Here is a 12997-nt window from a genome sequence, read left to right on the forward strand (position 1 = left end):
AGCGTCTTCCTCTCTCTCTCTCTGCTTAAATTCATCAAGACGTCCATGCAGGCAGAGATGAAGGGAAATGAGTGAGGACAAAAAAGAGAGGGTAAAGATGACATAAAGTTGTACACTCACAGTGACACAGTGAGAAAACAGACTAACCAGATGCAAGAATTAGACTTAGACACACAGCAGTTTGTTAAAAGCCAAAGAAATTAGGTAAAAGTTGAAGATAAAGAAGAGAGGAATAACAAAGAGACAGACAGAAGAAAGAACAAATATCAAAGAGATCATGAAAGAGAAACTAGGTAAAATATTTATTCTCAGTGTCAGCAGGGAAAGTGACATCTGTTGGCTGAGGCCTCCGGGCATTAGAGTGATGCAGACATGGAGCCAATCTACTCAGTCAGTTACCATGTGTCACTGGAGACCAAGGCTCTGCTGGTAGTAAGGTCTGTGCATATACATGACATCTGCCTGCTGTTGCGAATACATTCACAGCTAATGAAGTCTGGCAAACAGTGCGATGACGGTTGCTGACGGTTGCTGACGCCCTTTGTGACATCTCTTGGAGGAGAAATCCGTCACATTCAGCTGTCACTTGCTGGCAGCAGCCATTGTGCCCGCTGGGATTATGTGAGCACCTTGGGATGTTGACCTGATGAAGACTTTTCCTCTGTCTGTCAAAGTCTGGCCACCAAATCTAAACGCCAGAGTGGATAAGGTTCAATAAGGTAAAACGTCTATGAAATGTCAGATGCAGATTGTTATTGTAGCTAGTAGTATGGGATGAGAATGATAACAAAAATTGAACTGAACAACTCGAGTCTGATGGTATTTTTTTTTTGCTTTTAATTCTCAAGTTGGTCAACTTGAACACAATTATCAGATCATTATTTTCATGTCCAAACAGGATGGCAGTTAAAAACACATGTAGAACAGTGAAACAAATCTCTTTACAGCAACAGAAACCCATATGAAACAGCTCAGAGCACACATAGAGTGAACACAAGTTAAATCTGCATCTCAACATAGCCACTGTGTCCACCTGCACTGCTCTTCATCAGCCAAAATAACACCAATTCGCACACACCACAAAATAGACTATACAGCTTTGCCTGCTACATCAGCCAAACACAAACTGTACAAAAATAGAGATTGATAGAAAAATAGGACATCTGGCAACATGTTTGAGAGAATATACTGAGTCTCTTGCACTTGTAAAGCTGAAAGTTTACACCTGTTATTTTTATGATCACCAGCCAATTTCAAATATCCATGTGGTTGTCTTTATCTGTACTCTACATTTTTTACATTATTTCCTTATTTTTTGGTGCTTTCCCATGCTAAGAAGAGATAAAATGTTGGCAGCCGTCATCTGCTCATGCAGCCCAAATTTCCACACATCCCAAACATGACTTTTTTCCATAATAGAGAAGATGAAATATACATTCACTGAGCTTCCATCGTCTTTGAAGCTCTTCCGGCTTCATGCAGCACATTTTTTTGAATATATTCTCCTCTGCTGGGTGTCTGACTCTACCAGTAGTATGCCTTTACTCCACTCCATTCAAAAGTTGCTCTGCTGCTACATCCCTGCATACACAACCCAAGCTACACCCGTCTGACAAACATACAGTTTGTTGTATCACTGCGTGGTCTGCATATTTGCAGATGTCTCTTGAATGTTTTCTTTGTCTCTTACCCATGGAAAGGAAACACATTTTTTACAGTGCATACAGCATGTCAAAATGATTTTAAACTGTGTAAAATAATGTAAAAAAAGGCCATTTTATATATTTGATAAGACATAAAATTAATATAAGTATATTAAAACTTTCCAGTGTAATTTGAGAACTGGTTGTCCCTGTTTCAAAATGCATTTCAAACACATTGCATATCTGCTTTACTTTCTGTTTAATATGTATTTGAAACTTAAAGGTACCCTGTGGAGTTTTTGACCACTAGTAGCACTATGGAGCAATATTTTTGTGGGCCCCCATTTTGTTTGTATCTTGCATGCGTACGAGGATGTACATGCACAGATGCAACCATGCAGCGGTTTACATCCCACCATCAATTTCATGCTGTTTCACTGGTAGCGGTAATGCACAAAGAAGTCTACTAATGTGCCTTAAAAGGCAGTAAAGAAGAATACCGCTAATTAGCAAACATGGATGTAGACAACGCACGATATAAAATATTCAAAATATCAGCTTTGCAAATGTTTTACGAGGACGAAAGCACAATCAACACTTTTGTTAGACCTCAAGGATACACACAAAACACTAAATGTAATCACAACTTTTTTGTTTACAAGAAAACTCCACAGGGCACCTTTAAGTAAGCTTGAGTTGTATAACACTAGCATGTAGCTTAAATTAATTTTGATATAGGACTACATGTGATAAAATTGTATTTTGAAATGCATTATGGGCAAAACTTTTATATATCCAAATACATTTATTTTCGTAGCATTTCATCCCAGATGACAGATGATTGTATTATTTCCTTTCTGGTCCACCTTATTTTCCCATCCAATAAAATTGCAGATAAGAGCCGTTTATTCTCTCTCATTTGCTCTCTTCCTACCAAAACCTCTTTCTTTTGCCGTACATTTTTCTCAAATGTATCTATTTTACTCTCATAAGCATTTTTGATCCAACCTCCACCTCCCCCTCTCTCTACAGATGATGAGATTATGCTGTTACTTCCTCTTTAGTAATCAGGATGTGCGTTCATCCAGCAGGACTGGAGATAAGAGCAGAGTCTTCAACTAAACATTGTCAAAAAACATCCAAAACCTCCCTCAGTGTAAGAAACCTTACTCAGCATACTGTAGGTAAACTCTCTGTTCCACAGTACATTCATTATCACCTTGAAAATGTCAATTAGACAACTCAAGAGTTCTCTGCGATAAAGAATCACAAAATATCTCTTCCCTTTAGGCTTTATCTAGGCACTTAAAAAAACTTATTCCTGTACAGAAATAAAGCATGCATTGTTTCGTTGTTTCTTTTTTTCTCAAAATTTAGATAAAGTTGAGTATCAAAGTAGATCTTTGGATTTGTAAACAGTATCCAGTTCCTCATTTTGCATTGTCTGTAAAAAGGAGTCAGAAAGGTTGCCATTGCTTGACCATTAATCAATATCTGCAGCACATCACGTGTGTCCTCTGTTACTCTCTGTGGCTATATTCGAGTCTGTTTTTAATGTGAAGAGGACGGGATATTATGCATGTTCATCATTTGAAATGTGAGTTCCTGTGAGCCGTAACTCACAACAGACAAGAAAAATATCATCGTATCCAGGCTGTTGGTCACTCTGAGGCTGAGCTGTGGTTTGGTCTACCAAATCGATCTTAGCGCTGATGATAGAACTAAAACTGATGGGTCAGCCTCTCTCATTGGCATCTCTCCCTGTGTGCTCCTCCTGCTGTGGCAGAGAAAAGAATTTCTCTGTCCCACTGCCTTGATCCAGGTTGCTTGCCCTCATTTACCTCAATTTCCCATCACAAGGAAGAGATAAAAGGATCATCATTCATCCCTTTAAAGGAGGTATGAGTTCCACCAGTTACGCAAAAGTGCATGATTGTACACAAAGTTTAGTTACAGGGCAACCAGGTGGCGTACATGGGATGTTGCGGAGGAGGAAGGTAATGCTGAGGAGGCGAGGGAGGACAGGGGTAGACAGGCTGAACCTGTGCAACGTAATAGTTGCTGAAGTTGCCATCTGAGACATAAGGAGCCGGCTGGTAGAAGCAGGTGACGTTGGCAGCGTTGGGAATGGCGTTCTGCTCGGCCAGGACCCGCAGTGCCAGCGAAGAGATGAGGCTGAGCGTCTGACGCCTCTCGTGGCCCATCAGGCACACCGTGCTCTCCTGCACCACATCGTACAGTGTGGCCAGATAGTCATACTTCCTGTCCTCCAGGTCTACAAAGTGGTTCTGCAGATAGGACTCCAGCTTCCTCCTCTGCTCACTCACGTCAGAAAAGTCTATGAAAAAGCGCGAGCACATGTAGCGCTGCAGCAGTTTCATCTCACTGTCAGAAGCTGCACGGAAACCCCGCACCAGCAGGTGGCAGTACTTCAGTAAACCCCCACCTCGAATCTCCTCAGGGCTCCTGGTGCAGATGAGGCGCTTGCGCAGGTGATCGAGGGCGGTGGGGAAGTCGCCGTAGACACTCTCCCCGAGAATTGTGGGGTGGAAAGTGGCAGCCATGGGGTGCTCTGAGCACTCATAGAAGAGGAGAAGTGAGTCCAGGCGGATCTGGAAGGAGTCCACACTGAACTCAAACTGCCGTCGAAGAGAGTCCACGAACTTGAGCTCCACGTTCTTGCCACGGTTGTTGGAGAGGGAGATGAGACTCCAGCGGTCTGAGTCATTGCACACCTTTACCATCTTTTGCACATAGGCCTCCTAAAAAATACACAAGTGAAACATTAGGTGTCATCACAGACTGAGAATGATTAAAGATACTTGTGATATCTAAGTCTAAGCTCGAGTATCTCATGTTTTAAGTCAATGAAATTGAAGACATTGTTGGAGTTAATAGGTACATGTAGATGGATATAACTTCTATATCCATAGTCATGAATCAGAGAACACAGGTATTAACCATATATAATAAACCATCATAAAAACATTTTATCCAAGATACAGTACATACAATGAGAAGTTCTACTTTCGGGCTATTTCTTTACTATATTTAAGTTATAAAGTCTAATGCAACATAATCAGAGCAAATAATACAATGGTCCACAATTATTATATCACAAAGTCTGAGTGACATTTTTAAGAAGAATATGTGTCTCATTTTCACACAGAGGCCGACTGCCTTCTCTGTGACTGCTAGCTACTCCTTTCTTCTTCCTCTCACAGTTATAATCTGGTGTTAGTTCTTGCACCAGTGCATCAAACACTTTTTTTCTTATTCTTCTGAAAACCATATTACAGCTGGTTATCAGGCACATGTACCCTTGACCATGTTTAAGAATGATTGGATTTTACATGGAGATCTTCTGGATGCAAAATGTTAAACAGTCTTAGTTTGATTAATACTATTTGCAGATAAAAATCTTCTGGATTTGGTCTGTTATTCATGATGTTTTGCTGATCACATCTGTTGGTGGGCCATTAGTAGCCTGGGTAGTCCTTGGTATCCAGGTAACTGAGGGCCGACTTATTAATGTGAAACTGACTCCAATTGGATTAGACAGAATCCTCTTTGAATTGGAAAGCAACCTTTTTACTATTTGAAGGCTTATTTCTCTGTGCTGGTTGGATGTATTCAAGGCAGATCTCAATCTTGTTTTTGTAAGATTTATTTACATGTAATTTAAGTGCATTTGCAAACAGAAAATGTGTGCTTAAAATGAACAGAAATTCAGCCTTGTGCCATGCGCAAGAAATGAAATAAAATAAAGAGGAAAAATAAGGTTCTACAGCATGTTCACTATCTTTCCTTTCAGGTTTGAAAAGTTTGAGACAAAATGAAAATTCTGCTTTGCAAATCATATGATCTATATATTAGAGCCATATAGGCTATAACTCCATATACTACCTTTAAAGTCACTGGAGTGATCTTTTCTTTATTCACTCCCTCGGGCAAGAAGTCTAGAAGTGAGTCCAGAACTATATCCTTCACTATCTGAAACTCCATCTGTCCTTTCAAATCGGCGCAGAATATTAAGTCCAGATCTTTCCACCCCAGACCGCTGTCCTCGTGCAGGACGTAGCTGGCCGCGGAGCCGTTCAGTCGCACCTCCCGGACATGTATCCGTTTCTCCTCCATGCGGCTCCGGACCACCTTGACGATATCCCGCGGCTTCACCTCCAGAGTGGGGAAGCTCCACCGGCCGTGGATGGGGATGGAGCCGGTGAGGATCGTGTCCAGACGCTGCACTTGCTCCCAGTTGAGCACGCTGAGGTTGATGCTCCCCCCGTCCGAGCAGCTCTCAGCCGCAGCAGACTCAACGCTCTCGTCCATGTTGAGAAGAGGTAGAGAGAAGGATGTAAACGACAAAACTTCCCACTGACTCCTGCTGGAGTTGTGGCATCAGCTAGCTGCAACTTTCTGTAGAATTGAACGTTCAGAGCTAATGTCTATCATAACAGCAAGATGCGGGACGACAAAGCGTCTCTACGCATGACGGAAAGAACTAGTTGGGCGGTGTTGTGCTTGTCCTACTTCTTACATAAAGTCTGCAGTCCAGACAAATTCAATTCATGAGCCGTAAGGCTTAGTCACTGTCCAGCATCTGCTGCCCTGCTGCGCGCTCCGCTCCGGCGCTGTCTCCAAACTCTGGGAAGCAGACATCAGCTGTAAAGCTCGAAATGATTGTTCCTCACAGTGTCAGCTTTTCATTACGTCCCATCACATCCGAGAAAACGTTTCATCCACCGCAGAAGTTTTACTTCTGTCCTCTGTGACTCTCTTTTACGCACAGATTATTGCGCGTCCCTGCTGCGTAACAACACCTTTATGCCTCGTTTTGAGACTGCTACACTTTTCCACAGCACACCTACTTTTAGAAAGCGGTGTATGACTGCTTTTCCCTCACATTTTGGCCGTCTCTTGCCGGTTGATACTGCGCGATGCACAGAGGTCCAACTCCACAGCTGCTGGAGAAGTTGTGAACATTGTGCTTCCCGTCTGAGAAGCGTTGGGGCGGGTCGGATTGATTGACAACCCACACCTACTAATAGCTACCGCCGCTTCCCATAGTTACTTTGAGTGGCTGCAAGCCCGGAGACTGAGGCGTGTCTGGAGAATGGGCGTTACGAGAGAAGAGGAAGAGGACAGATTGGCCGCTGATCCTTACCCAAAACCCTTTCTCGCTTTGAGACGATTTCTCAGCACTCCTTCTCCTGTCGGAACGCCCCCCGGGAGGCAGCCACCCCGCACTTGTCTTGCATTTTGCATTATCAATAAGGGTACTGATTACATTTCAGGATAAACTCACTCAGACATTCTGTGCAGTTTATTTTAACAAGTACATGCCAACTATTTTAAAAATTCTTGAGGTGAAGAAGAAAATGATGGACTTTTACCTGGTCAGACAATCACAAGGGATGATTTGGCTGCTGCACAATGATTTTATAGCCTTCTTCACTAATATTAAGTTAGTCTAGTATAATTAACTCTGGATAACGGCATCACAAATGTCACACATTTTTTCACTTTTATATTAGAGTTAGTCAGGAGTCTGATCACCCTCTAAGGGTGGTTTTTCACTCATCACCATTTGGCCATGCAGGCATTTGTGTGTTGCACCTCTTCAATCTGAGGTTACTTTACAAACTTTGAAGCAAAATTGCAGAAAACTTGTGCAAATGCATAACTTGTATGTAGATCTAATGTAATATATATTTAATTAACAATTTTTTGTGACAAAAGTTTGTGATGACCATCTCTGATATGTAAGATGTAAGCTGTCTGTCAGTATGTAGGGTATAGGCCATATACTCTCCGCAGGTTAGTTGTCATGGAGAATCTATCAGTGCAGAGCTTGGCGCGCATATCTGCGTCACTGCAGACGAGCCCATAAACCAGCTTACCACAGATTACCCTGTATGTGCAGTGACACACACATTCACACAGACACACTGTCATGCGCACAGAGACACATGCATGCGCACTCACACCTCTGTAGATAATGCAAGGCTTACGCCATTTTAAAGTACTTTTGCTGCATGCTCGGTGCATGCTCAAACCATCAACACTGAAAGAAGGATACTGTAAAATGTGATGTTTGTAAAGAGAAAAGTTTTTAGGCAATGTAAGACAAAACCACTAACAACTGTCAAACAGAGCATGTGTTATAAATATTTGAGCACTTTGGTGGAATAACTGAGCGGCACAATAATTAAACTATTAAATACAATAGCTGAAAAACCTACCAAAGATATCACATACATTCCTGTGTCTATACTGTGTCATTTCACAATATGGCATGAGGCACTAAGGTCAAGTCATTAGTAACACAAATGTAAGTGTCATTAGCATTTGTTTGTTCAGTGAAATGTGTGGGAACTGTTTTTCTTCTTGGTATTGCTTCTATTTCTGAGTCTCATTTGGGTAAACAGTGACTAGAGCAGCAGTACCTACTGACAGTAACAACTATAAGTGTGTGATAAACAAAGGTTACATTAAATTAAAATGACAATTCAGTGCCACACAAAACCTGAAACTTCATTCAAGCCGAGTTACAGACAATCTTGCATCAACATTTCCAGGTTAAAGACAACGCAGCTGTGTAGGCTGAGACAAGACAGCAGCCCGGTCACACTGCACTTTCCCCATTCACCAATAGGCTCAATGTCAGGCTAACTGCTGGGGATGCTTACCATGAAGCAGCTACTTACCTGACCTTTGACTTGTCAAGTGGATGACACCGGCTTGGTTTCCCATGCCTGACGACATCAGAGGATTGAAGAGGGGATTTCAGACAGACCCCTTGTCAGGATGCCAAACCAATCGCCACACATAGAAACAAATTGTGTGTGTGTGTGTGTCCATCTTCACATGCATATATTGTGTCTATATGTGAGCGTCAATGTGTATATCATAAAACTAATGTTTGTGTGGTTATGTCCCAGTTTCTTCTTTGCGTAATTATTATCATGCAGTTTTTTGTGCACGCTGCTGCTGCTGTGTGTGTGTGTGTGTGTGTGTGTGTGTGTGTATTAGTTTGTGTGAATTATACGAGCTAAATGTGCAGACTTCCCTCTTTATACTAATGATAGTAAATGACACCAAGAGCTTCATTCAAAATTCAAAAACAGACTTGGTCAACACATCCTCTGATGGCCCCTGCTTTCTGATCAAATCTAAAGTATGTCTTTCCCTACCTTCACCCTGTGCACCCGCCTTTTGCTATTAATTCCTTATTCCCTTCCTGCCTCCTATCCCACTCTTCCTCTTTTTTTGCTCATCCTGTTTTCCATCCCCTTTTTCACCATTACTACAGTTGGAAGTTCATTAAGAGATTAAAGTGAGCCCGTTAGACGAATTCCATGTTGACCCGACATGGACTCATTACTTGGTCCATCTAACAAGTACTTCTCTCTATTTTTTCTACTGTTGTAGACTGGGGAGTAAAAGAAGGGAATATAATCAGTTTTTATTCATATTGGTCGAAGCTAACAGTTAACTAATTTGAGGGTCGAATATTAAACCTCTAATGTCCAACAAAGCTGCTAACAGGGAGGTGATTCAATGTAATTTTTAGCAAAGATGTTTTTTTTTTAAGCTAACGTTACCATGAGATTAGCTCGTTAATGGTAAAGACAAGCAAGTGGTGGGCTAATTTGTGTTTTTACAGTCCACATGACAGCAGAGGGTGTAGTGAAGATGTTAACGTTAGGTGGTTGAAATTTAGCTACCTGTTTTATGTCGAATAGGCGTTTCAAGGCATTGTTGCACATCAGCGTTTGGCGTTTACGTTGAGCCAGATTGCATGAACAGTGAGATTCTATTTTAAGGGAAAAGGATAGCCGCTGTATGGAGGAAAACGGTTGCTATTGTCTTGTAAATAACGTGGCTAGCTAGCAACAATAGCATCAACTTTTGGTCAGCTGGAAGACTGGACCTTGTTCACTGTGTTTGCTTCAACCTGGTGGTAACACAGATGGTTTTGACATCAGTACAACTGGATACCTGTCTTTTCTAACTGCTACACCTTAAGAAAAGGCTGAAAGCTGATCAATGCTGTGGTTCGTTGGGGTACTACAACCAAGACAACAGCCTGTCCTCCTGTCCTCCTGTCTTCCATGCTAAACTAAAACCTTCATACCCTCTTTTCCCTCTCAGCCCAAAACCATCCTCCTATATCTACCTCCTTTAATGAAAATCGAAAAAAAATATATACTGTATACTATTTTGCTATCATTTCCCTTGCATGCCTGTATCCTAAAATATTCTTGTGTCACAGTATATTATTGTCAAGGAACTCTAATTCTTGAACTCATTGTTTTTGGTTATATTTTAAGTTGGGAACCTTCTTATCTATTGTGTGTAATCCAATGTGTTTCAATATCAGAATCAGCAGAAATAGTTCATAGGGATTGCAGAAATAATTACTCATTCTGGTTCATGCTGGTTGTCCCACAATAACTGTTGAAGTTGTTAGCTTATACTTTAGCAAAAGTAATGATTCATCTGCAAGCAATTAAAGACTTTCCTGTTCCTGCTACTGTGCATGAAATTCATGTTCTGTGTCTAGCACACTGCCCTTTGATGCATATACAATAGATATAAAGCACATACAGTAGTAGCTAATGTAGCTAATGACACTGTATCCAGGCAAAGACAAACCTCAACAGTATTTCCAATCAGTTTTAACCCTGACCTCAGCAAGGGACCTTAGTTAACCTCAGTCAACCTTGAAGAGCGCACTCAGTAGTGTAAGCCCTCACTAAACTCTTGCACAGCCACTAATGAGATTCGCTGACGTGTCGCTGTAAGCCATGCTGCAGCGCTCCTGGAAGGTGCTCCGTATGGGAGTATGTTAGTGACAGATATAAACTGTAAGAATATTGTGTTGAAATGAAGGGAGAACAGTGAAATCGAGATTAAATGATGGCTTTTCATATCACTTTTTACTTCGCACACTTTTCGTCTTTGAGTTAATCTTGTTTCCAAATGTATCACTAATAACCATACTTGACCATGCACACAAGTTCATAGATGCGTATTGCTCAAGCAAAAACACACATATTGTCTATGTCAGAAATGTTAAAAAAAGGTTTCACAGTGCAAACAGCACAAAATAAAGAGGTTTATGATCATTAAGTAATCACACAGCGGATATTATTAGTACAAAAAAACACAGTAAACTGAACTCAACTCAGTATTTTAATGCAGCCCAAGAGATTCATACAATCCCCCTGCCTCAGTATCTTCTCCCATTTTTAAAAAACAGACTGTTCTCCTTTCCTGACCTGTCATGACTGAGGGCAGCAAACTAATCAAGTAAACAGGAAGTGAATCACTCTATCTGTGACTCAGCTTCCTGTATGATACTGTGGTTGGAGATGTCAAGACCACATTGAATTTCTGTGATGATCTCTTTCCCATGTGAACAGACCCATGCAAACCTACATGAATATAACCGTAATGAAATTGAAAGAGAGATAATGGCAGCAATAAGACAGCTGTGACTAAAAATTAATGTGAGTAATTATCAGTTCATCAATAGTCAGAGAAATGGATAAACCTGGTCCTGAGATTACTAACAGGATAGGAAAGCAGAAACAAAATATACATATATATTCTCAAAATGATCTTCATTTTCTCTGATATTTGTTTTATATTTAATAATAATTTAATTAATAATTTCAGGCATTTCAAGCCTTTAATAAATTATGAAATGATTATTGTCTCTGGTTTAACTGGTTACAACAGTTATATATTAAAGGCTGGATTACCAGTCAGGCAAAGTGGGCCCCAGAACTCCAAGGCCCCAAAAGCTCAAGGTTTAAATTGGTGCGTGCCAATTCAATAAAAAAAAAAGACGTTTGGAAATATGTGCCTCTAAAACATGATAAGACCCTTAAGGTGGGTCCTGCATAATTACTAACCTAGTTTCAAAGATAGTTCCTGTGTCAGAATCTAGTTGTAATTCATTATTTCAGTTTTGTGTGTATGTGTTGCAAATTCCTAAATTAATGTGTTTAATCAAAACACAGCAAAAATGGCCCCCAAGCAACCAATGATAGGGAAACAAAAAGGTTATACATACATATATATATTTATGTAGCATGTTTTCTGCCTCTTACTGAAAAGTCTCAGAAATAAAATGACAAGTAAAATTACAATTACTTGTAGATAACGTGTACTATTTCTAAAATAACAAAAGATGAGTGACTTATTTTTAGTAGATTTACACTCACCTCCCTTTCCATACGTCATTCTTCCAGTTTCATGGAGAAACTGGAAAACCCCCGAATAGTCTCAGCAAAGGTCACACTCACACAGCATGAAGGTACTACAGCGTCATCTGCTGGCTTTCAGCAAACAACCCATGTTGCACTGAATCGACTGGAGACACACTGATCTGTTAAAACTTCCTCTGACATCTCACTAGATGGCACTCTTTTCATACTGCTTATACAGTAGTTCATGATACACACTGTCTATCTTTCCTCTCTCTTATTCTCAGTTTCCCACACTTCAGACTGCAATGAAATGTTAGCACATGTATTTCTACAGCTGTGTTGGGTAAACTGTGTCATGCAAGAGCCAAGTTAGGTCATTTTACCCTTTAATGCGGTGTATTGCACTAATGAAATACATGCAACTATGACAAAATAACCCAAATAAGTTAGCAATCATTCTCCCTCTCCATCTCTCTTCATACATGTATCATATGTGTAGAGTGATTTAGGGTGAGACAGCTCTTGTTCTATTTAGAATAACGCTGACATTAGAGATAGGTATCTGCTGTGGGAAATGTTTGTGTCATTCAGGTTGCATGACTGATTTGACAGCATGCACTGTGTCTCAGCAATTAAACATTTTTATTCTTTTCTGCAGGTTTTTTTGTTGTTGAGACCTGTGTCAGCATTATTATGTAGCCACGGCAACAGCTCACAACTTTGTCTGTTCGTTGTCTGTGAGACGGATGACTCAAATGACTGGTTGCATGTGCAGCAGAGGCGAATGCTTAGTCTCAGCTTTGTTTTGACTATGCAGAATGATTTATAGCCACAAACGATGCAAAAGTAGACACTAATGCCTTTGAGGCTTCAGCCAAAGTTGTGTGTGTGTGTGTGTGTGTGTGTGTGAGTGTACATTTCTTGTAACAGTTATTGATTATTGACATCATCTTACATTCCGTATCTTCTGCATGTGCACATGTAAACGGGGTGAAAGACGACATCTCCACTGTGCTTCCGCATCTGCAACCTGTTAGCTACCACAATGAGTGGGAAAACATATTCTCCAGCCTCATTCATACGGTATGTTGAAATGGCACAGAAAATAAAAGCAGTAATCAGTCTGCTCAT

At 40.7% G+C, this 12997-nt stretch overlaps 1 protein-coding gene across 1 annotated transcript; it reads right to left on the reverse strand.

Moving 5' to 3' along the window:
* Nucleotides 1-812: 812 nt before the first annotated feature.
* LOC122863299 (terminal nucleotidyltransferase 5A-like) lies at nucleotides 813-6821 on the reverse strand. The gene is made up of 2 exons (XM_044169673.1): nucleotides 5550-6821; nucleotides 813-4405 (listed from the first exon to the last, which is right to left on the reverse strand). Exons 1-2 carry the CDS (start codon nucleotides 5973-5975, stop codon nucleotides 3590-3592), a joined length of 1242 nt encoding a protein of 413 aa, XP_044025608.1. The 5' UTR covers nucleotides 5976-6821; the 3' UTR covers nucleotides 813-3589.
* Between the last annotated feature and the right edge of the window lie 6176 nt (nucleotides 6822-12997).

The sequence above is a fragment of the Siniperca chuatsi genome, linkage group LG16, assembly GCF_020085105.1.
Source record: "Siniperca chuatsi isolate FFG_IHB_CAS linkage group LG16, ASM2008510v1, whole genome shotgun sequence".
NCBI lineage: Eukaryota > Metazoa > Chordata > Actinopteri > Centrarchiformes > Sinipercidae > Siniperca > Siniperca chuatsi.